The sequence below is a fragment of the Netta rufina genome, assembly GCF_964035555.1.
Source record: "Netta rufina genome assembly, chromosome: 1".
Classification (NCBI taxonomy): Eukaryota; Metazoa; Chordata; class Aves; order Anseriformes; family Anatidae; genus Netta; species Netta rufina.
In genome coordinates, this window is record NC_140123.1 from 101,962,543 (window position 1) to 101,985,979 (window position 23,437).

Sequence of the window (23,437 nt, forward strand, 5' to 3'; positions counted from 1 at the left end):
GACCAAGGCTGGAAAACAAATTGAGAGAGAGAGACTTCTTAAGAGCAAGACAGGGATAGGAGCCCTCAGAGAAGTAGAAAAGCAGCAGGTTAGAGGAAACAACAGAGCTATGAATTCTGATGATGCACTCTGACAGCGGAAAGGAACCCATGTAAGCACAAGAATGCTTATGAACAGGTTGTCCAGGGAAGTTGTGGATGCCCCATCCCTGGAAGTGTTCAAGGCCAGGTTGGCAGAGGCTTTGAGCAACCTGGTGTAGTGGGGGGCTTCCCTGCCCATGGCAGGGGGTTGGAATTAAGACAATCTTTAAGGTCCCTTCCAACCCAAACCATTCTGTGATTCTGTGACTTACTCCCTGCTCCTTCCCTAACAATTCCTAGTGCTGCTTTTTTGACAGTAATGAACCAATACTTTCACAGAGCTACTAACGCCTAAGGTCTCATTCCTGAGTAGTTAGGGGCTACCCATAGTAACCCCATATCCACTAAGATAAGATTAATTTATGTTGCGATTCCCCCATGTACATTACCTTTATTGCATTGATTTTCTCTTGCCATTTTATCTCTAGTCAATCAATATCAGAGACCCACCTGAAACTCTTCACAGCTTGCTTTTATTAATTCTACCCTAAATAACTTAGTGACTCCAGCAAATGGGTCATCACATGGTCATCACCCTCTTTTCCAAATCATTCACAAATATTTTGCGTGTCACAGGCAGAAGAACTGATCTCTCTGAGATTCTTCTACTAGTGACCTTTCTCCACCTTGAGCATGGACCATTAATTCCTACTTTTTTTTTTTCCTTATTTAGCCACATAAGAATTTTCTATTCCATGGTAGATTAATTTCTTTAATAGCTTCTGGTAATGGACCTTGTTACATTTCTTTTGAAAAATTGAAGTATCCATTTGCCTATCTACTCCTTTAAAAAAAAAAATTAAAGTGCGTCTTCCTCAGTATCATACTCGGCGGCAAACCCAATATTCCGAAGTGCTTAGTGCTTCAAACCTCCCTCCCCCCCCAAAAAAAAAAAAAACAGGCTTCCTGAAATGCATTTCCAGGATCTTCCTTAAAACCTTTAGAATTATACAGTGATTCCCATGACTCTTCCTTTGCAGTTAATGAATCTGATCAATCAGTCCAGAATGTATTTAGGATGAAATTTTATCACAGCTTTCAGTTAGGTGGCAGAAAATTGTAGAAAGACGCTCCACATGTAAATCAATTTATTGACGCGTGATGGGATGTACACTTCCCTTCCTCCTCCTCTCCTTATCTTCCCTTCCTGAAGGGCTAGGCAAACAACAACCTTTAATTAGCAGAATTCTCTCATGGCAAAATTAAGTGCTGCTTGCTGGAGGAAACACCCAAACAAGGATGAATCAGCTCTGTGGCACCACAAAGATCCTCAGATGAAAAGGTCCCGTCTCATCTCTTCCAAAAGCTGGGTGTGTACGATGAACATGGTATGAAACCTACGCAGTGGCTCCATATGTTGTTCACAGGTTGCATGTATGTGAACGCACACGTCCATCAAGAACCACGTATGTGAATACTTCATGAAGACTTGTGTGCATGCTGCTTCAAGTGTTTTATAATTTGGAGCCAACCACTAACATAATTTTGAAGTTTCCCCCAGCCCTTCTTCATCCTTCCAACTCTAAAAAGGGATGGACAGTCCTCACCTCATGACCTTTATGAAACTAAAACTGTCTCCAAAGCACTCAGGCAAGATGAGAGAAACTTCTGAGGGGAAAATTGGTTTTGTCTTCAGGCAGGGTTTGAATGGCAAGCAGTGCATAAGGCTGAGGGACCTGCTGAGCCAAAAGGCAGGAACAAAATATCACAAAGAGCATTGGGAGCACAGCACGGGCTGGGTACCTGTGCAACCTCAGCCTCTCCAGCACAGTTGGCACAGAGAGGGCCTAGATAAGGTCACAGGGGCTACCTTAGCTTTCTGATTTCCCAATTTTTGAGTCCTTAACTTTTTAACCTTACCAATACTCCCTCAGCACTACCTTTTGTGGTGAACTGTCCTTATGTAAAGCACTGAAGATAAAGCAGGAATGCTTGACATTCAGCTATCTCAGACAGAGTTACAAGAGACAAAAAACTTAGTCTAGCCACATTATTACATGTTTCAAAACAACCTGGGCTTTTCTTTTTTTTAAACAAATATTTACTACAATTTGTAATGCTTTAAGAGGTGGCTATTAACAAAACTTCCATGTTATCAGTGACAGCTTCCTGTGAGCTGTTCTTCAGGTGTATACACCACCTGCTCTGGTTTCTCTTCTGCATTTTAAAGCAGCAAATATAACACTCATTTACAATATTTACTTCCAAGTACATTATTTTACTGCTTCAGGAGTAGACTTGCAGAAGTGTTTTGTTCAAGATCTCAAAAAGGTTTTGTGTTTTGTCTTATCCCACAAATCCATTTCTCATTACAATCTTACTCCAGTCACTGAACAAGTAAAACCTGTGTTCATCCTAAAAATGGTCAGAAATACACAAGCTCAGACTCATTCTTTCTGGGCTAACTGTACAAAGTTACGATATTTTACATCTACTTTTACACATGAAGGCACATTCTGGTCACCACCAGCACACTAATTGTGCTCCACACCTTCACTTCAAGGTTTCTGAGCCTTCAGCTTGAATTTGGCTAACAAAAAGCTGAATAAATGTTTGGCACAAGCGAGGAGGTGGCAGACCTGTGAGTGACTGAGGAAGTTCTCACTTGCCTGGTGGGTGCTTTCATTCAGCATTTCTCTGCCCACTCCCCACCTCTTCCTCTAGCAGATGGTATTTTGTCCCCTGAAGGATGCCAAAAGCCACATTAATGATTTATGCAGTCCTTGCAGAGGCACAGCCATAAACCAAGAGTCAATGCAGCTGCTAAGAACTACAATGAAAAGATAATCCCCTCATTGTTTGTGAAATCCATCAGTAAGCCTGCTGATATTTAGCAGCCACCTTCTTCCCTGTAACAGAAGCTGACCATAAAATTCAGGCCGAGTTCAGGTATATAAGGAAAGCCACTTCAACTTGATAAAGCATGTCAGGCCATGCTCTTAATTACGCTGTTGCAAAGCAGGGCATTCAGGAGCACACTCGATGAAGAGGCCCAGATTTTGCTGCAATTAGCTCAGCAGTGAGGACACGGGAATAGGAGGAGATTCAGACCGCCAGCACAGCGCCGAAGAGCTGTCAACACACCAGTCAAGCACGGTTTTGGGTCTGTGCAGGGGCCTGGCGAGGTGGTACCTGGAAGAGGCAGCCCGAGCCCAGGCCATGATGCAAGCGGGGGAAGGCCGGGTGCTCCCGCACCTCGCTGTCCCTCAGGAGACGTGCCCAGCCTGTGCCAGCAGGGCTCTCCTCCACCTACTAGCACTGTGCCAGAAATACCACTGGCAGGCAGGAATAGTGTCTAGTGGGGAGAAAAGAGCAGATATGAAAGGATTTCTCTCAGCAGCACTGCAATGAAGAGTTGTGCCTTTCGTTGCACCCTAGGTTTCTCTGCCTGAGGTCTCCTCGCGGAGCATTCAAGCTGGCAGTCTTCTCTGAGTCTTCTCTCCCTCTCGTCAGCTAGCACTGTCAGAAATCTAGACGTGATGCAGTCATGCGGGCTGAAAATAAGCGTGTTTTATATTTTAGGAAAAGAGTGGGGCATGAGGCTTGCCTGCATCACTCCTGTGGCGGAGCAGAGACGGAGGCAAGCTGGAGGCGGGCAGCTAAACCAACAGTGACAGGGAAACTGTGACAATTAATGTCACTCTGCTGATTAGGTGCTGCATTGAAAAGCCAGTGGAGAGCTCCTCCAAACAGCCTGTAAGAGCAGCTTTCACTGCAGCTGGAAATAGGCCCACTAGGTAGTGGCTGAGGGAAGGCAACTGCCAGTACTGCCAGGTAGCAGCAGCAAACAGGTGTTTCGCATGCTCATGGGTACAAACCCCACAGTTAACATCGCAAGTAGACTACCAGATGAACCAGAAACAGTTGTGCTGTCAACTATATATTTATTTAAATGATTTATTCCAGGCATAATCTTTGTGTTTCCTTTGGTTTAACTGGCTAGGCATGTGTATCAAAGCTTGGGTACGCCTTTTTGTCAGACACCAACAAGCGGTTAACTTTACAAGCTGTTAGAGTAATAAAGCGTGACAAGTTAATAAGTATTTTCAAAGATGTTTTTGTTAAAACCCAATCGAGAAGTCAACTTTCCACTACATAACTAAACAGCAAAATATACTTGTCATATAACCTAATCCATTTGTTTATGGAGAAATGATCGGAAGCAATCAGAGTCTGATTGACAGAGGCTACATACATAATGGTGTTGCAATACATCTGGATCCTTCAAGCACTGCCTGAATATGGGGCTTAGCAGCACACATTAAAGAGACAACAAAACAGAGTCACACATGAGCATGCACGCAAGCGTTTTGCACAGCACAGTTAATCAAAGCTCTGATAATTCCCCTTCACCCCATCTCACAGCTGGGTGTCCGCAAACATCTATGTAATTTAGAGGCTATGGTGTATAACGAGCAGCTAGGCCAGGGTATATTTCACCAACAGTTAATGAAATGCCATCTATTCAGGAAAGTGTAGCTATACATTTATCTAAGGTTTTAAAAGAATGGCACTGCTGGGACAAGGATGCCTGCTCCTGCAGCAATCCTGGAAAATGGAGTGGATTATCTCATTTCACAGCCCACGTTACACAAATTTGCCAGCTGCTTTTCCTCGTGGAAGATGTGAAGAGAAAGCAAACCAGAACTGCTTATTGCCCATGCTACCCCAGAGCAGAAAAGACCCAGGAAGAAGTCCTGCCTTCCTGCTGCAGCCTGTGGCACATCTCCCTCTACCTTTACCAAGGCCACATTTGCAGTCAGGATATCACTCTAAAACAGTTTACAAAGTGAAGCAGTTATCATGGGCTTCTTGGCACTGCTTGCTGAAACCCTGCAGCCCAGGCTCCGCAGCAAGATCCTGTTGTTTGCATGCTGCAGGTGTGGGGATGCCAGCATGCTCCCTCACTCAGAGACCATGTCAGGAAGCGGTGCAGATCTTTACCTCTCAGTCGACAAATCTCACTGCTCACCATCTTCACCTGAGCACCGAAACACATTTGTGATTATGCCAAGCAGCACACTTCTCCCTCAGATAGCAAGATTTAACCCTTGATCTCTGTATTTAAAAATCAGTCTTTTGAACCATCACATCAGACTGCTGTCTTCATGGCAGAGAGGGAGAGAGAGACCTAAATAGATTCCTATTTCTGTTGTGAGGCGGGTAACAGAGCTTCAAGCCATAAGCACACACTGAAAGATGTCATTTTCTAAAAACATGAAGATAAAAATAAGGATACTGTTAAGGCAAATGCCTTCACTGTGTTCACAGAGGTAACTAGAATTTATTCAACAATTTCCATTTCACAAGAAGTTTTCTCTCCTCAGTAAACAAACTCTACAGTAGCCCCTCTGTCCCTGGAAGCATGCAAGAGAAATTTATCTGATTATCTGATTTAGAATCAGATTTATTCCATGATAACATTTTCCCAAAACTTGTAGTTTTAAGAATATTGTCAAGCCTTGCACACCAGCATAATATCATATCTTAAAAATAAATAAAATTGGTAATGATTTTCTTCTTTGGTTTGATTACTCATTGCAAAAACACATGCTCTCAAGGCTTTCATTTTGCCGTATTTAAATTATCGTCTACATACTTTAGCTGCATCTACTCATGAAAAGGAAATATGAAGCTGTGTAATCCAATATATCTGATCAATATTACCAGAGTATATTGCTACAAATTGCTGCACTAACTACTATGCAAGAGTCTCAAAGAGAAAAGCTAAAGGAGCAGCCAAGTGCTGAAGCGATACGCTCTCTACATGTCTCCCAAGGCCTTGGCCGAAGACCGGAATGCAAACAGGCCATGAAGACGCTCCAGCCTGAAAGCACATATTTCTGTCACTCAGTATTTTTCACCTCTGCAGTAAACAAACGTCAAGATGGAAGAAATGTTCAATTCACTCAAGCTTCTGAAAGTGATTTTCACTCCAAGGTAACATTTGTAATGCTATGAAGAGCTTTAAAAAAGCCTCCAGAGCTTCAGTAAAGCTCAACATTAAACTGGGGGGAAGGGGAAGCATCACACAGACTCAACTCTGCAATCAGCTGCCCACTAGCAAACTTTTTAAAGGTATCTTAATTCTTACTAGTTAATGGTAGTCTACATCAAGGGTCTACTTGTGTTAAGATTCCTGCAGAATGGGTACTGCCAGAGCCCTACTTTTGAAGTTGCCCACTACCAACCACATCAAGGGTAGTAAAGAAGCACATAAAGAGCTGATAAGCAAGATCAAACGTTAAAAAAAATATATTTTTTCTAGTATTGAAATGGTATTAGCAGGAGAGAGAAAAAAAAATACTGAGCTGTTTGTGCAGGCTGCAAGATTAGTTATCGGAATTAAAACAAAAAACACAATACTGTGTAAAGTTAAAAGATAATCCGTCATGAAAGCCATGAGGCACTAACAGCCTGAATTCAACCAACTTGCTTCCTCCAGTCTTACTCCCTTGATTTACAAGGCAGCAAGTCTTTAAACTGTTTGTAACTTGACCACAACTATTAAATTATAGAAAAATCAAAGTAGTAAAATAATAAGGTAACTGATTAACAGGAAAAGTAAGTGATCAGTCTTTGTTAAAAACAAAAAGAAAAAAAAAAAACAACTTTTTTTCCCCCCCTCTTCAAGACTTCTGCTCTTTTCAGGGAACCTGTTTATCTTATAGCCAGCTTTTCCACCAGAAGGGCAATGAGCCAACAAGATGTTGGGAACTAAGGAATCCTGACTTCCCATGGCAGGGGTGCACCGCCACACTTGGGAAAATGACCCACTCCATCAGACTCCCTCACTAATGTATTTTCTTTGCATGAAAGACAGCCTCATTTAACTGCTGGAGGACGATTGAGAGTAACTAGAGGGCTGTTTGATGAAGGAACAACAGACAATGGCAATTCTTCCTCCAACGGAAGTACTACGTGGTCACTCTCCACCCACTCAGGGACATTAGTATCTCCTCTGGATTTTGTTTCTATTAGCTTTATTCTAGCCGTGGTCAAAAGCTAGGATGAAGGAGAAGGATGACAAACATCCATAAACATGGGCAGACAAATGTGTAAGCTCAGTTACAAGGAAATATGGAAAAAAAATGCATGTTTTTAATATAAAATTGGAGTCAAGGGCAAAGCATTAATGGGAATGAGCTGCTTAAATGCCTTTAAAATTTTTGCCTCTAGCAAGGGAAGTCTAACTTACTATCTAAGATAGCAGACATTTAACTCTTGATAATTTTTCATTCAAAACAGCAGCTCAGGAAAAATACCTTAAATGTCCAAGCCCAGTTCCTCACACCTGCAGGCAACTGCTCATAATGCTGTTCATAAATTTACGAACTTCCTTCTAAATTACTAGGCTTCTTACTCCTATCCCTTTTACCAGGAGGCTGCTGGAGCTCCTTACTCTTGCAGAAACTTCCTTGTAATTTCCAGATTAAATTTATTCATGGCCAATTTATATTCATTTGCTCTTGTAATGACATTGTCTTTTATCTTAAATTAAGTTGTAAGTTCTCCAGGGCACTGACCAAATCCACATAAGAATGCAGAGTCCTGAGCATAATACTTCCCTGATCGTAACTCAGAGCTTTGGTTACACTCACAATACAACAAATAATAAAAATTAGTTTTAGCATCTCTACTAGTATGCTCCTCTCCCACCACATCTGTACCTAGGCCAAGTGGACTCGCATGGAATTTATCAAATATATTATGATGAAGCTGGGTGAGACTGCAGTCCTGCACTGCTTCCATAAAGTTGCTTACCTTGCTCTACAAGTTTACCTGTTCTACAAACTGATTTTTTTTATCTTGATCATGGACAACAATGGAAAGCATGGCAACAAATGCAGAGATGACTTTATTTAACAGTTAAAAAGTCCTGGTGTAAGAGAGATCAACATAATGTACACGAAGGCTTCAAAAAAGTCCTCCCCAGAAGTCTTGACTTTGAGTACTTCCTGAACACTCATGCTCATTCTTATCTACAGTGGCATCACAACTACATACCACAGCTCTTGAAATATGCAATTCCTACCCATACAATCAAACGTAGGATCTAGAAACCTTACCGAATGATAAAGCTTCCCTCATATTTCTACGCAGATTTCCCATATCTGTTGTTTTATCATCTTACTGGTAGTATGTGCATTCGTTACTCTGCAGTCCTGTTCTTGAGTTAGCCCATTCACTGCCTCTGCATCAGGCAGTGTGCCATGTGTTTTACCTAGTCTAAACAAAAATTCTAGAAAGGTTGCATATCTTCTGGAATTTCTTTCATTATTAGTTTCATCAAATAACAGGCCTGAGATGCTTTCCACACAGTGTTTTATCTGCCCTGGCATAACAGAACAGCAAGGCCCAACCTTGAACTCCAACATGTAAACACGAAGCCAGACTGCCAATTAATGATTCAAAAATGACACTGGTAAAGCAATGTATTTAAATATACCATGGAATAATTTCAAGATAAAGATGTGATTAGAATATTAACGAAAACAGCAAATTAATATGATTCTCAACTTTATGAATGCTAACAAAGAATTAAAGGTTAACAAAATAAAAAACAGACAAACAAAAAAATCCAAAGGAATGAACCTCCCTTTTAAATTGCTGAACCAATTCAAAGTACCAAGGACGCAGGAGAGAATACCTATTGCTACAAAAAGGAATCTGAAGAAAAAATGGTGTTTTATTGCCTATTTTTTTGCTTGCTTTCAACAAAAATAAAGCCCTTTGGCTTTCACAGTAACAGTCCGAAGACTTAATATGCAAATAATAATGAAGAAAACAGTACATATTTAGGGAAAAGGTGGATAGCTTATAAGCAAAGGCACAGAGGAATGTCTATATGGAAGGAAAGTATATGACAGACCGTGGCAAAAATCTGGGGCGTAATGAGAAGTCTGTTTTGCAGTCACTCACGAAAACAGCATCAGGAATATCAAGAGCATTTTCTATTTAAGGTAGTTCCAAAGGACTGGACAATTGGACAAAACCCTCCTCAGAGAAGATAATAATATAGAGATACGAAAGATAATTATGTAGACTCTGTACTTCTTGTCATAAAGAGATAGAAACTTTAAAGAGCAGGAAAAAGACAACTACTCACCCAAACACCTGTAGGGAACCACAATATGTGGGTGACCATTACACTGCTTCCATCCTCTCTTGCACCAGTTTTGGATTGTAACTGGCTGGTTGGCTTCGACAACATTGGTTATTTGCAATTCTGGGTAAACCTAACATTAAAAATATAAAGAAGAATGTTATCACAAATGTTATCACTCTGGGTCACGCCATATGTAAAATGGAAATCATAACACAATACTCCCTTTCCTATCTTCTCCCTCTTCTGCTGTACGTTATATTTCCATTGACTTTGTGGTATAAGCATGGACACTTGCCTAAAAAGCCAGTGTATTTGTTTGTCAGTAAAAACATGCAGCTGCCAGCTCACAATACAATGGTGGTAACAGATGGCTGTCAAGATACAACTTGGCTGCTTAGACTTGCTTAAGCTGAAGATCACCTGAACAGGTGCTTCATGGTTGACTAAAATACCCCCTCCTTCATGTCCAAGATATCACTGTCCTTCCAAAACTCCACATATTGGTCCTAAACTTCATACATCTAGAATTAACAGCATGCCTTTGTGTTTCTCTTAATCATTTTAACCAACATCATACTCTGTCCCACTGCAGTCTGCATAATATTTTATTCAATAAGTTATATTTAGGTTTTTATCACCAGTACAAATGCCTTTCCAACTTTACTAAACGGCTGAGATCAAAATCCAGTCTGTTCTTTATAATGTAATACTCTTTCAACACCCGCAGCCATGCCACCAGCAAACAGGATGACTGATTTATTGGGAAGCCACAGCTTTGATCAAACTACATACTTGCCTTTTTCATCTACCTCAGTCCTTTAAACATAGACACCTTTTTTAATTATTATTTTACTGTCAGTAACAGCTCCTCTGGCCTCTTTTGCCAATTTTCTGGACAAGTCTTAGCCGCTGATCTTTTGTGCATACCCACCTCGCAGTCACCTTGTACAGAGAGCATCTCTAGGAGCTTTTCAGCTCATGAGAAGCACATTACCTCTAGCAATGCTGAGGTTCATGCTGTGGAGGGTTTTCAGAGCAGGCAAACTAGATTCCTAATGGATAAAACCAAAGCAGAGGATGTACTCCAGAAGCACATCAAACACCTTCCCAGCCATTAATGGATGTTACTCCATACAACCAAAGCAAAACCTGCAAAATGTGCTCAGTGTGACGCTCAGCCCCAGCTGCTTCACTCCATGCTCCCAACTCTCCCCATACCACCCTATTTGCTACCATAGCCTATGGCTTGTACTTTTGATTTTTCCCATCAGCCGTCTGCCAACCCTAACATCAGACTCAGAAGGGACTAACTTTCCTTCACCTTTCCTCAAGCAGTCTTGACCAATTTCCGAGTATGTCTAATCTGAGGATTTGGGCAGACTGAAAACTCAGCCCACTCATACCTACCAACGGAGAAGGAAAATACAAACAACCCTGAGGAAAAGCAGCTAACTGGAAGATTTTTTTTGGACCATCTGCAGAAAAAAGAATATAATCCCAACTGAAGAGAGCTAGGTCAAGATGGGTGACTTCTGCAAGTCCAAAACCAATGCTTGGAAAATCACCGTAAGAACCTCTGCAGCCCTCACTGAGAAGAAAGGATTATCACACAAAACAAGGCCAGGCACAATAGCAATGCTGAAGAAAATACCAGTTAGAGAAAGAAATACAGTACCTAAAAACTGTACTTTATGCTGAGAAGACTGAATGCCAGCCTTGCCTGTACTACAAAACAGCACTATTTAATCAGATACTTATCAGACGTAGGCACATCACAGGAGTTATCTGAAATGTTTTTTCCACGTTAGCCCCCTCAGCTCACTACGATGGAGGTGTCACGTGCAGTCTTTTATCCTAACCCAGCATGCTAGACTTCAGATGAAGCCCACAGAGCAGAACTGAAAACTTACAGAAAAGTCTCCCCAAGTTCAGAAGGTTTGGCTTTGCTTGGTTCTCTTGTTTGCTCTGCAGCAGGTGACCACCCGCATTACAAACAAAACATTCCCGATACACTTTTAGAAAGCAGCTCCAGAAGATCGTACTGCTCCCCCTGTGCTTCACATACTGGATTCTGAACAGAAACAGCAAGGTTGCAAATTAAATGAAAGCTCCCCTGTCCTCTTCAACCTCATTATCTTTTGCCTTCGCCTCCCCACTTCCACCAGACAGGTCTGCACATGCTTGTGCTGGACTCTTGTTCCAGCACTGCAAGAACGGATTAGGATTTCACCACGGTGGGAAATTTCACACCTCAACTGCTGTGAAAACATTACACTGCAAGGCACCATGGCTAGCTCAAGAGATAATGAGGAAGATAAAATCGAAAGATCTGCTTTTCTTCGGACACCACCTTTATCATCATCATCACCCTACAGTCTCCCAAGTTTGTACCTCCCCAGATGCTGCACTAATTACAGCCCACAGGCACGTAACATCGGATGCTGTCACAAACCACGTGCATGATACAGCACACAGTGTCACTGACACATTCTCACGAGGGCCATTTGAACGTTTCTCAGGGTTAAGTGTCCCTGTGCCCCTCGTCACGTATGAGGAAGTAAATCTCTTAAATTAGAAAAAAAAAGTCAAAACAGCTGGACCAGAATGTGAAAAGAAATGACATTAAGAAAAAACTCTAAATAGTTTGTGTACCCACAGAACGTGTACAAAGCTTTAAAATGACTGGAAACTGAATCCTGACACTTGAGAACAAAGACACATTTAGCTGCTTTCCTGAGGTGAATTGCTAATGAGTAAGGCTGAACTATCACTGCAGAGTCTTACACCATCTTAAACAGCAAGGCTGGCTGGGGGAGGAATTAACGTACTATTTTTATTTTCACTAGGTCCCCGAACCATCATTTTAACTATTGGTTTGTACAGCAGACCAAATTCTAAGGAGTTAACAGTTTGTCCAAAGGACTCAAGGAAGAAGAAATACAAAGAAGCCTCTTCTTCTGCTCCTACATCAGTTACCTAATTCCTAATTTCCTTTGACGGTTCACACAAAGCTCTGTCCACCCTTCACATGAGAAAACAGGCTTTGAGTGTCATTATCAATAGGTTAACGCCAGTAATTGGCATGCACTGACGAAAGTTCCCCTAACTAGACTTATGTAAGACACTTGCTCTGAATTGAAGTGGGACCTACTTAGTGGCATAGAAAAACGGGATTCATATTTATTTATAGTGTCCCTAATGAGCCATTGTTCCCTCTAGACAGTCAGAGTAGGTAGCTTTAGAAAATTACAGGACATCGAAAGCTTCCAACTTGATCACAACTTGTTGCACAGCCATTCCTTCAACACATTTTAAAAGTGGCGGAAGGAAGAGGTCAACAATCTAAAATTTTTAACTGGCAATGGAAATTTACAGTTAGATCATTACTTATGTCAATTTTCATCAGTAAATTTCCTTAAATTAACTTCAGAAGCAAAACAAACAAACGCTTCTGCACTCAGCCTCTTCAGACTTTAAGGTGACACAGAGAGGTTACGTTCACCACTCTGAAGTCTGATGATGTTTGGATTTAGAAGTAAAATGTGAGTGTCCTTCAATAAAAGGAGTTTTGATCACACAAAGGTATTGATGATACAGTTGTGACAGTGTTATAATAACCTCATTGAATACGTGTTATTCAACAGATTTGGTATCTTAAAACAGATGGGGAAGAGGAAAAAAGTGAAGAAATTGGGAGGTGGAGGAGATGATTTTAGTAACGAAGCAGTTTCATTCAGTCATATCTGCTTGGCAGAAGTGAACAAACTCCATTTAGCTTGGTGCAGCCTTGAAGTAATACTTGAGCATAATCATACGAGACAGTCATCTCTGACACTAAAAGACATTTCTATTCAAAAGCAGAGGATTTCATCTCTTGGTATTATTCATTACCTCCCTCATCTCTAAAGTAATTGTGACCATTCAGAGTATTGTTTCTTTTATCAAATTATTCCATTAAATTATTGAAAGGTTTACAATGTTAGCTGATTAGGATTTTAGTGGAGCCATTTCTTTTTTATTTATTTTTTAATTATGCAACTAAGATAACAATAACTGTAGAAATCACTACATATAAATCTTGAATTGCTATCATAACATGTATAGTTGGAATTACCATTACAGATTTATTCTGAGATCTGCTTGAGCTTAAGGATCTTTTCCTACATATTTCAAAAGCAAAATCATCACAGGGGAGAGAGCAGAATTCAGTTTTAGTCTCAAATGCCTTGAGTTACTTCATGATCCTCCATCATGAGTATGCTCCATCAATGACAACACTTAAACTGAAAACATATGGGCACACACTTGCACATAAACACATGCACACACACTCTTTGTAAAATACAAGGTGGTATTACACATTAATGTGAACAGAAAAAAAAAACAACAGTATGTTAGACTAACAAATTTAAAGTAAAGTTTAATTAGTAACTGGTATCCATCTTCACCAACAGCTTAAGACTGCAGAGAACCATGGCAAGAGGCAAAAATAATTGTTTAAGGTGCAAAACTATCATATTGTAATCACTTGCCATTAATTAATCATTTCAGTATTTTTCTCTGAAGTGTATCCCACATCAATTTGAATTTTGACTCCTTCAAATCAGAAATGTTTATTAGTCTGCCACAACTTGCCACCAATCATCAGTCAAAAGTAGATACATTTTCTTATTATCATTTCCTTTTATTTTTTTTTTTCCCCCAAATCCTTCAGTTTTTTGCTGTACCTGCACATAGTACCTTGGCTTAAATTACACCACACATTTACTTTCTAGATCTGCCTTTTACTCTGTGTGACAACACCTGACGCAGCAGGACGTTGAAGTCAACGTGCGATGAGCAGACACGCCACGCTCATTTGCAAGAGTTTGGCACGCTCAGAGGAAGCACATGACAATTATTTCCGTGCGTCCAGTATTTCTGCAAGCTTTCCAGTCTACAGCTTCTGAAGCGTCAACTTCGCAGGTTCCCAACTGTCCCGGACCAACAGCAACAGCAGCGGCATCACATGAGCAGCGATTACACAAGCACAGCCAAACCGGAATGAAATACAGGTTGTGAGACTGAGAGCAGGGTATCTGCACGACAGGCAGCTGCGCAGATTCAAGTTACTACGCATCTCAGGTCAAAATATTCTAGTTTATTACTGTTGTTTTTTTTACAACTACTTTTCTACATTACTATGGAGGGTCTTGGTATAGGGTAATTTTAGATTTCTATCAATTAATACCTAAACCCAGGCTCAGGCCTTCAGCAGCAAGAGGCTTTGAAGACTCAGCTTTTCTGTTTTGCTGTTCACTTTTTGTATTTTCTGCTGCATAGTTATGTAACTTGAAGGTTGAAAAAAATGTCAAAGCTAAAAACCTCCATGAGAAAAAGAACATGGGCCTCACAAACTGCTGTGGAAAGACCTTCTCTTGAACTCCTTGAAAAAATAAGGAAGAAAAAAAGCTAATTTATTGAACATGTTGGTACCAGATGTAACTACAAGGACTTACTACCTTTATGCTCCTACTCATTTCAGCCAGCTATCCTACTTTTTCCCTGTTTGGTCAGCAATTGTGGCCCCGGTTATGATTTTTAAGCCATGCTTTCAGTGCATCTGCTCTAGCCCTACCTCTTGATTAGACCTGTAGACTTGCCAGGTGAACCGATGGTCACTGTAACCACAAAGCACAGTGAATCCATCAGCTCTGCAGTCCTCCCACATGGACACTGAATTGTCACAGACACAGGCATAATCCCTGTCCTGAACTGCCAGGAGGGGATGATGCCAAGCAAGGTTTTGAAAGATTTCAGCAGGCTGACACCAAGGCCCTGCTACGTGTGGTCAAGTTGACTACTCCGGGCAGCCCCCGAGGGCCAAAATCTGCAGGCAGCAGCTGTTGTGTTTCATGGGAAATGAACCGTACGTTGCCATGCTTGCTCATTTCACAGTCACCACCTCCTTGTCTTTTTTGCTTTTCCTCAAAGCGGTGTTATGCAGAAACAGTGCTGTTCTCGTCCCAGCGAGCCTATCCTCACGGAAGGTTATGAAATCTGAACTCTCATTGCCGAGTAAAAGCAGGAATGGTTGCCCTGCCAGTAGCACTGCACACGCTGTGGTACTGCCGTGGTTGCACAGCAAACACACTGTATAACACAGGCCTGTGGCCCCAGCAGCCACTTGGCCGAGGATCTTCACCTCTCCAGCCCAGCAAACTTCTGCAAGTCAACACTGAATGAAGCCTTGCGTTTTCTGACAGGTCTCTGCCGGTTCAGCTCCACTCCCTCATACCTGACTGCCCTCTGCCTCAGCTTTCTCAGCCACACGGATGGTTCCTCAAAGAAGCAAAACTGTATGGCTGTCGAGTATCCCAGTTTTTCATGCTATTCTGTGGGCCAAGGAAGCCCTTCGCTTGCTTGATGAGGTTGAGAAAAGGAAAAGCAAATAAACACAGAACCAGTTGTACTGGTGCAGTTTCCAAAGCATCTTTTAAACCTCTTCATTTTTTTCTCCAAGTATGCAAATCCAATGACTGTCATTACTGACCCTATCTTAAAGAGGAAAAAGGAAAAAAAAAAAAAAAAAAAAAGAGGGGGGAGTAGATATGTGTGTGTGTGTGTTTTGGGGGTGGAGAGGGTAGATGACAAACCTTTCAGGCATTATCCAGAAGCTGGGAGAGGAGATGGGGGCAAAGAAGGGAAAGAGGATGATGTCTCTGCTGATTCACTCTTGGTCATGAAAACATGCCTTCACTGCTTTTCTCTGTGAGCAGGTGTCGTGGTTTAACCCGGCCGGCAGCTAAACACCACGCAGCCGTTCGCTCACCCTCCCCACTTCCTCTCTGGGACGGGGGAGAGAAATGGAAAGTGAAGCCCGTGAGTTGAGATAAAGACAGTTTAATAAGACAGGAAAATAATAATAATAATAATAATAATAATACAATGATGATAATAATACTACTACTAATAATATGTACAAACAAGTGATGCACAATGCAATTGCTCACCACCCGCTGACCGATGCCCAGCCTAACCCCGAGCAGTCCGGCCCCCTCCCCCGGCTAGCCACCCCTATATATTGTTTAGCATGACATCAGATGGTATGGAATACCCCTTTGGCTAGTTTGGGTCACCTGTCCTGGGTCTGTCCCCTCCCAGCTCTTACTGCACCCCCAGCCTGCCTGTTGGCAGGACAGAGCGAAAGGCTGAGATGTCCTTGGCTTGGTATAAGCACTGCTCTGCAACAATTAAAACATTGGGGTGTTATCAGCACTCTTCTCATCCTAAGCCAAAACATAGCATTCCACCAGCTACTAGGAAGAAAATTAACTCTGTTCTAACTGAAACCAGGACAGCAGGGTTTATATAAGATCTTGTATAGTATCCCAAGCTCTTTTGGTACTGAGAGTGGTAAAAAGCCATGAGCTGTTTTTAGTTCACTGGCCACTTGGGTTGGTTTGCCTGCAAGCATGAACCCTTCTCCTAAAAATCCCCAATGTGTTTTTAACTGAATTTTCACAGAAGACTGCCACTTATCTTATAATTAAAGCATTCAAAAAACCTGCCAGACTTGAGGTAGTGTGCTCAACCTTAATTCACACACAGGGCTGCATGCTTTAGCAGAGGCTTAATTGCATGCTCCCACACTGTCTTCCTCTGAGCGCTTCCTCTGCACAGGGAAAGCAGAAGCATATGGGAGCAGAAACAAGCCTGCCTGGTCAACCCCTCACCGCCTTTCAAGTCCTTGATGTTGCAACACAAATATGTTTGCATGCAATAAGAAAACCAAACCAAAACTCCTAGCCCTGCCAGAAATTCTGTGTACCGCGCCAGGTCTGCAAAGCCTCTCCTGTATAATTATGGAGGAGATCCAGCTGGTCAAACTACAAAACCTCAGAGCAAACAGGGTTAGACTCATGGCCTCTTGTAAGCTGTTTGCCCATCCACCTTCAGCACTTACTCTCATTTAAATGCGACAAACACCTCTATGTCTCTGCAGGGAGAAACCTTTATTCAGACAGAGGTGCCAGAGCCCGCTTTGCCAGGCCACCTGAAGCCCGTTCTGTGTTACTCTGCTCAAGCACAAACAGAAATGGTGACTACACCTGCCTGTTACTCTACAGCATCACTAGAAGCAATAGTTTTGTTTTTCAGCCTTTTTGGTTTTGAAATTTAATCTCTGCAGGAGTAAGGTTAAGTATCAGAGCTGTGAGGCAGTAGCATACCTCACTTATCAGAGTATTTTCATCTCCAGGTCACACATCATGTACAAAGGATAAGGACTGCTTTTGACCATGACATGGGTCACAGCAAACCCCCCAAGAGGGGAAACCTGGCAGCCAGTAGTTCCAAAGCCAAAAAATCTCCTTCTTCAGGCACAAGACAAACTTTCATCCTTCCCATTACCTCTTTAAGTGTTGCGAGGAGCACAGCATCACCATGTAAAGCAAGGTGGGACAGTACAAGCAGCTAGAGAGCCTGGGTCTGGTTTCTGGGATTCTCCTACAGGCTGCCATCGCTCCCATAGCACATGTCAGTGGGAAGAAGGCAATGCATAGTGCCTTTTCTTTCAAAAAAGAAAAAATAAAAAGAGGCAAAAAGTCAGTCCAACCTTTCTATTTTGTTATACTATCATCATGAAGATGGAACAACACTATTTCATCTCATGTATGATATGTTTCAGAAAGGAACGGTAGGGAAGGAGTCAGACCTTCTGCCCGAAGACAGGGTGGTATTCTGAAAGCACTCAGTTAAGCAATTTATTAGCACTGTGGAAGTCACCACCAGTAGAAAGCCAGTTTCCTTCTCTCCTGCATTAAAAAAAAAAAAAAATAAATCTTCAATATTAACAGGCTGCAACCCATTTTGTATCACCAAATTACCTACCCGGACTAGTTTCACAAGCTTCATCCGAAGAAACCGCACATCTTTTTGTCAGATGGGAACATACATGGCTATAGTTGATTGGGTTGTTAATTCTGTGTGTTGAGTATGCTATAGGATATGACAAACCCAAGCAGCAGCTATGAAAATATACTTGAGAAAAAAATATAATTGTTCTCTATTGAACTCCAACGGGTTCCATTGCTTACAAAACGACCTACTTTATGTCATCAGTGTCCTTGGGGCCATGCAAGAACTGTCACAAAGTAGCAGGCCTGGGAACTCATTTCTAATAATCTAATTAATTTATGCATTCTTGAGTTTACTGCGGAACTAGCCAACGGGTGATTTATTAAACTAAGAGCCTCGATTCAGTTGTTTGCATGCCCCAAGAGACAAACAAGGATGTGATTTCCCTTTTTATGAAATCAACTTCAGGGCCTACTATGAAGAATATGAAGTAGTAATGTAATGGCACATTCTGAAATACTGGTTATACTCCATCATCCAGAACACAAGAAAACCATGCATTCAGCTTGGCTTAATTCTGCAATGAAAGGAATAGAGAAAAAGGTAGGGAAATTTGCAACCTAGAAACTATCAAGCTACCTGATAGGCTAAAATACACTTTACCTTAAAAAACTGATAAGTTAAACACGAAGAATGAAGACATCGTAAGTACATCAACAGAAAACACTCAGTAATGTTTCTTGCTTGTAAACTGCTCTCTTAAAACACCAGCATGGAAAAGACCATGACTGAAGATAAATTAGGCATTTATTACCTCTGTTACCAATACTAACTGTATTTCAGATTAAATGAAGTTTACCATCAATGCTCATCTTATCAAAACTGTTGCTGTGTGCTTCCGAAGCCCTACCTATTCAAGGGAACTGCAATCTGGAGCAGCCACCAACACAGAAGTTCATTCACTGTTTGCATTTCACAGGCGTCAGTTTAAATAGGGTACACCATAAAATGACAATGCTCCAAAAAATGTGTACAACAAATTCTGGTATCACAGTATGCCCTGTCACAGTTTGAAAGTAGAATAAGCTGATTCAGCTTGGACTTATTTAGGATTTCGTTTTATAGTATCTACCTATCCCCCATTTAAAAAACAAAACAAAACAAAACAAAAAAAAAACACTGAGATACATACTATTGGAAACACTTTAGAAGTCTGGAAATTACATGTAGGAGACTAGAAAGCTTCCACATCACTTGCCTCCTTTTTCCCGTTCTTCTTCCTCCCTTTCCCCCCCTTTAATTACTGTTATTTTCTGTGAACTTCTACTAACCAATTTCTATTGAGTTAGGGAAAACAGAAAAAAAAAAAAGAAAAAAAGGAAACCAATAATCCAAAGAAATGCTCAGTTTCTAAAACAAGTATACTAAAAAATCTGAATTTTGAAAATTTTCAAAGTTCTTCCCCAAAACAGTGATGAACTTTGTTAAAGAAAAATAAAACGGATGCTAAAAACAATGTTATAAACATTGCTTGGATTTCAGCAGAAATTCATTTCATGTGTTTTTGTTGCCAAAGGAAAAAAAAAAAAAAAAGTAGTACAGGGAATAGCTCTGTAGGGAAAGCAATGGAGGCCTCAGCAGGTCACGTGGAGAAGGCAATTTGCTAAGGAAGCAACTTGTATGTAATATGGTGTAATTTCTGATGCATGTGTAACAGCAACTATTGCTCATACCTTTGATGAAGCTCACAAGGCATTATTGAAAGCTAATGTCTGATGGGATATTAAGATATCATCATTAACTATCGAAGTATTATGGCTTCCCAGATCATCCACTTTTATTCAAAAATTGCACTTACTATTTCTCTCATTCTGCTTCTTGACATTTCAAATCTCCTGGGGAACAGGGTAAGGGAAAAAGGGTATGTAGAAATATGTAACAGCTGCCACCTGCAAATGTCTTTGCAACAAACCTTGTAGATTTGTTCATGAAACATGTAAAAATTTGGATTTATGAGTAAACCAATTTGCTCCTTTATTTCCAGTTGCTGAATCAGACTGAAAACCCGCTAATCCTAATTTCCTCCTGATTACCGTAGTTACTAAAGAAATAAAACAGCATCCTGAACCCATGAATGACATCCTGTGGGTATTTAACAGAAGGAGCTCTGAGCCATCTTTGTTTCAAGAAGAAAGGCTGTCAGCCAGTGCCTCTCCCCATCAAGCTGCACCCTGGACTCCAAAGGTGACCGACTGCCAGTTTGACAGCAAAGCAAGAAATGAGGTGGTCATCACCTGAGTATGGTATTTTACCATAACGTAAAACCTCACCATTTCTTTTTCTACAACAGACTTCCAAGGAGGTTACTGTTTGTATACCTGCCACACTTCACCAGCAAAGTTCTTGTTGTACAAAACCTAGATAAGAGTCAGAGTGAGGTAAGTTGTGTCATATTTGAGATACCCTCTCAGAAATGAAATTCTGATACCATACTCAAATAAGCAAATGAATCTTGCAGAGCCTGCAGCCCTCACTCACAAATTATGGATTTGAAATTAAAACCAGAAGGAAGATGACAACTGACACAACAACTGATATTCTCAGCTGCACTACCATTACCTCCAAGGGGCAGTTCCCCCACATCAAGTAAAGCATAGCGTGAAAATACAGCAGTAAAGAAGTACTCATTTAACTAACATCAAGGCTACAGAACAGTTTGTTCCACTCATGCTGACACTGCTGCAAAAAAGGTGACTATGCACAGAGAAAGACTGGAGAGAAGACAGTTCTGAAAGCAAGCTCCACGTTCATTCATCTGCTCAAGGAACAGGACAGTGAAGAAAAGTCCTGAGTCTGGAATTCAAAACAGCACACTTTGGTGTACTCCCGTCTCTGAAGCAGCAAGAAAGGATGTATCATGGACACAGTAAGAAACTTCACAAGAATGTTGCAGAAAAGTCTTATTAAAAGTATGCTGATAGTATTTGGTTATGATACTTGGCATACAATCAAATAGTAAGTTATTCGGACGTTCTTGCTTCTTTCCAAATTTTAAGAGATGTTTAATAAAATTGAGATAATTTCTATAGAAAAGGTAGACAATAAAGAGCTCTCTCATCACTGTTTATGCTACTTCAACACATACCTCCTCAAGTATCAAAGAAACATAATATTCACAAAATGCTTCTGTAACTGCTTTTTAAATGATGACAGTGCCAGGTTCACTTTTGTGACTACAATAAAAACAGCCAGCTAGCTTTTATTTCTTCAGACGTTAAGAGTGCAGATTCTGCTTTTACCTGTTTTGGATTAAAAATCATAAGATTAGCACCCCTGCAGTTCAACAAAGGCATCCTTACATTAAACGTTAGTGGTAACTAAGAGGAAAAAAATACAACTACAACGGAATTTTTACAGAAAAATAATTTTGCCTCTCAACTACACATACTTCATCTGTGAACTTGTTAAAATACGTTTTTTCCTTCTCTTTTCAAAGGGGCTTCAACCTTTGACTATACCTGAAATACTGTTAAAAACAGAGCAAATACAAAGTGATTTCAGATATTGCTTATCCTCCTGTAAAAATACAGTCCCTACTTTCCTTTAAATGCAGCATTCATACAGTTGCAAATCAAGCCGCTTTACGGTAAAACTTATAGCAAAACTTGTACTGGCAGCGGGGGCAGCAGCAGTCCCCGCGTGCCGGGTGAAGCCTGGTCAGCATCAGGATACAGGCAGCAGCATGAGGGGCACCGAGGAGTGGAGGCAAGTTCAAGGCCTCACAGCGCGCGCAGCTCCAGGACCCGCGCCATGAAGAAATGGCAGAAGCTGAAGTCGGAGGTGGCTCCCTCCTCAGGGAACAGGGGCTCCATCTGCACTCCAGGCCCCATCCACAGAGAAGTTTGCTGCCTCCCTAGGGCTCAGATCAGGGCAGTTACCAGGAAGCTTTCGAGCATAATACAGCCCTCAGACTAGTGCCCACTCCTCCTCTTCCAAGTGGGTACAGACAACATGGCTACAGGTAGCCCGAGGTCTGTAACAAGGCGTTTCAGGGCCCTGGGGGAGACAACAGAAGGACTCAGGAGCACAGACAGTGTTTTCCTCAATCCTCCCAGTAATCAGGAGAGACAGGGAACAAAACAGGTGAGCTCAGGTCATCAGTGCCTGGCTCCAAGACTGGTACTTCCACCAGAATTTTGGGTTTGATAATCATGGAAGAGTCTTCAAGGTCTTTGGGGGCCTGATGGGACCCACCTGCCTTGATGTGAGAGACATTTCCTGGCTTGTAACCTGCAAGACTTACCAAAAGGGCCTTAAACTAGGACTGATCAGGGAGGGGGACGGCATTATGAACACTGAGGTTCAGCCAAGGGTTGGTGCAGCCCTGTCTGAGGGAGGTAAGGCTAATGGGAGCATCTCTGCTGCTCTGGGGAGCACTGTGTGTTCAAGAGCACATCCCAAATGCTTGTACACCAACGCTGGCACACAGCGTGAGTAACAAACGGGATGAACTGTAAGCTTTGGCCCACTCCCAGAGCTACAATATCATTGGTGTTAGTGAGGCTTGGTGGGACGATTCCCACAGCCGGAGTGCTGTCGGCTGTTCAGTAGGGACAGGCAGGGCAGGCGTTGCACTGTAGGTAAGGGAGGGATCAGACCTTATGGACATTGCTGTTAGGGATGATGCAGTAGAGAGCCTCTGGGGGAGGATTAAGGGGACAGATAGCAAAGCAGATGCTGTTGTGGGTGTCTACTATCAACCACCCACCCAGGATGATGGCACGAATGAGCTATTCTACAAGCAGTTGGGGAAATCTTGGGACAGGCTTCACAGCTGGAGCAAGTCTCGCTGCTCACAGGCTCCACATCATTCATACAGCACAGGAGATGTTGGGGCTCAAGCTTTCAAGCCACTTCTTCCCTCATAGCTAAATGCAGAAATGAACATTGCTGTAGAGTAATGGACATCGTAGATCCAACATGGAGAAAAGTCCCCACAGAAGCTGCTCTAGCTCAGCACACAAGCACTGAGTCTAGATGCGCATCAAGTTCCCCCCAGTCACTGGGTTGTCTATAGGCATCTGTACATGTACATTTAACAGAAGCAATTTGGGAGCACGTAAAATCACAGAACAAAGTGTCTTAGCCCTCCACCCCCCACCAAAAAAGCAGCTAAACATTTTCTCGACAGCAGTCTTCCTCCTGCAGTCTGTTGTCACGCAGATGGCAACGCATTTTTCGAGGCCTTATATCACATGTTCTACTGAAGTCAATGGGAACCCTGACACCAACTTTGCTAACAGAAGGACTGAGTCCATCAACTCCACAAAATCCAGGAGAAAGAAAAAAA

General features: G+C 41.8%; 1 protein-coding gene across 1 annotated transcript in view; it reads right to left on the reverse strand.

Moving 5' to 3' along the window:
- The window catches only part of APP (amyloid beta precursor protein), a 217,069-nt gene that overhangs the window by 140,095 nt on the left and 53,537 nt on the right, over positions 1-23,437 (reverse strand). The window contains exon 3 of the mRNA XM_084283723.1: positions 9,250-9,379. Coding sequence (XP_084139849.1) covers positions 9,250-9,379 — 130 coding nt within the window. The remainder of the gene's footprint in view (positions 1-9,249; positions 9,380-23,437) is intronic.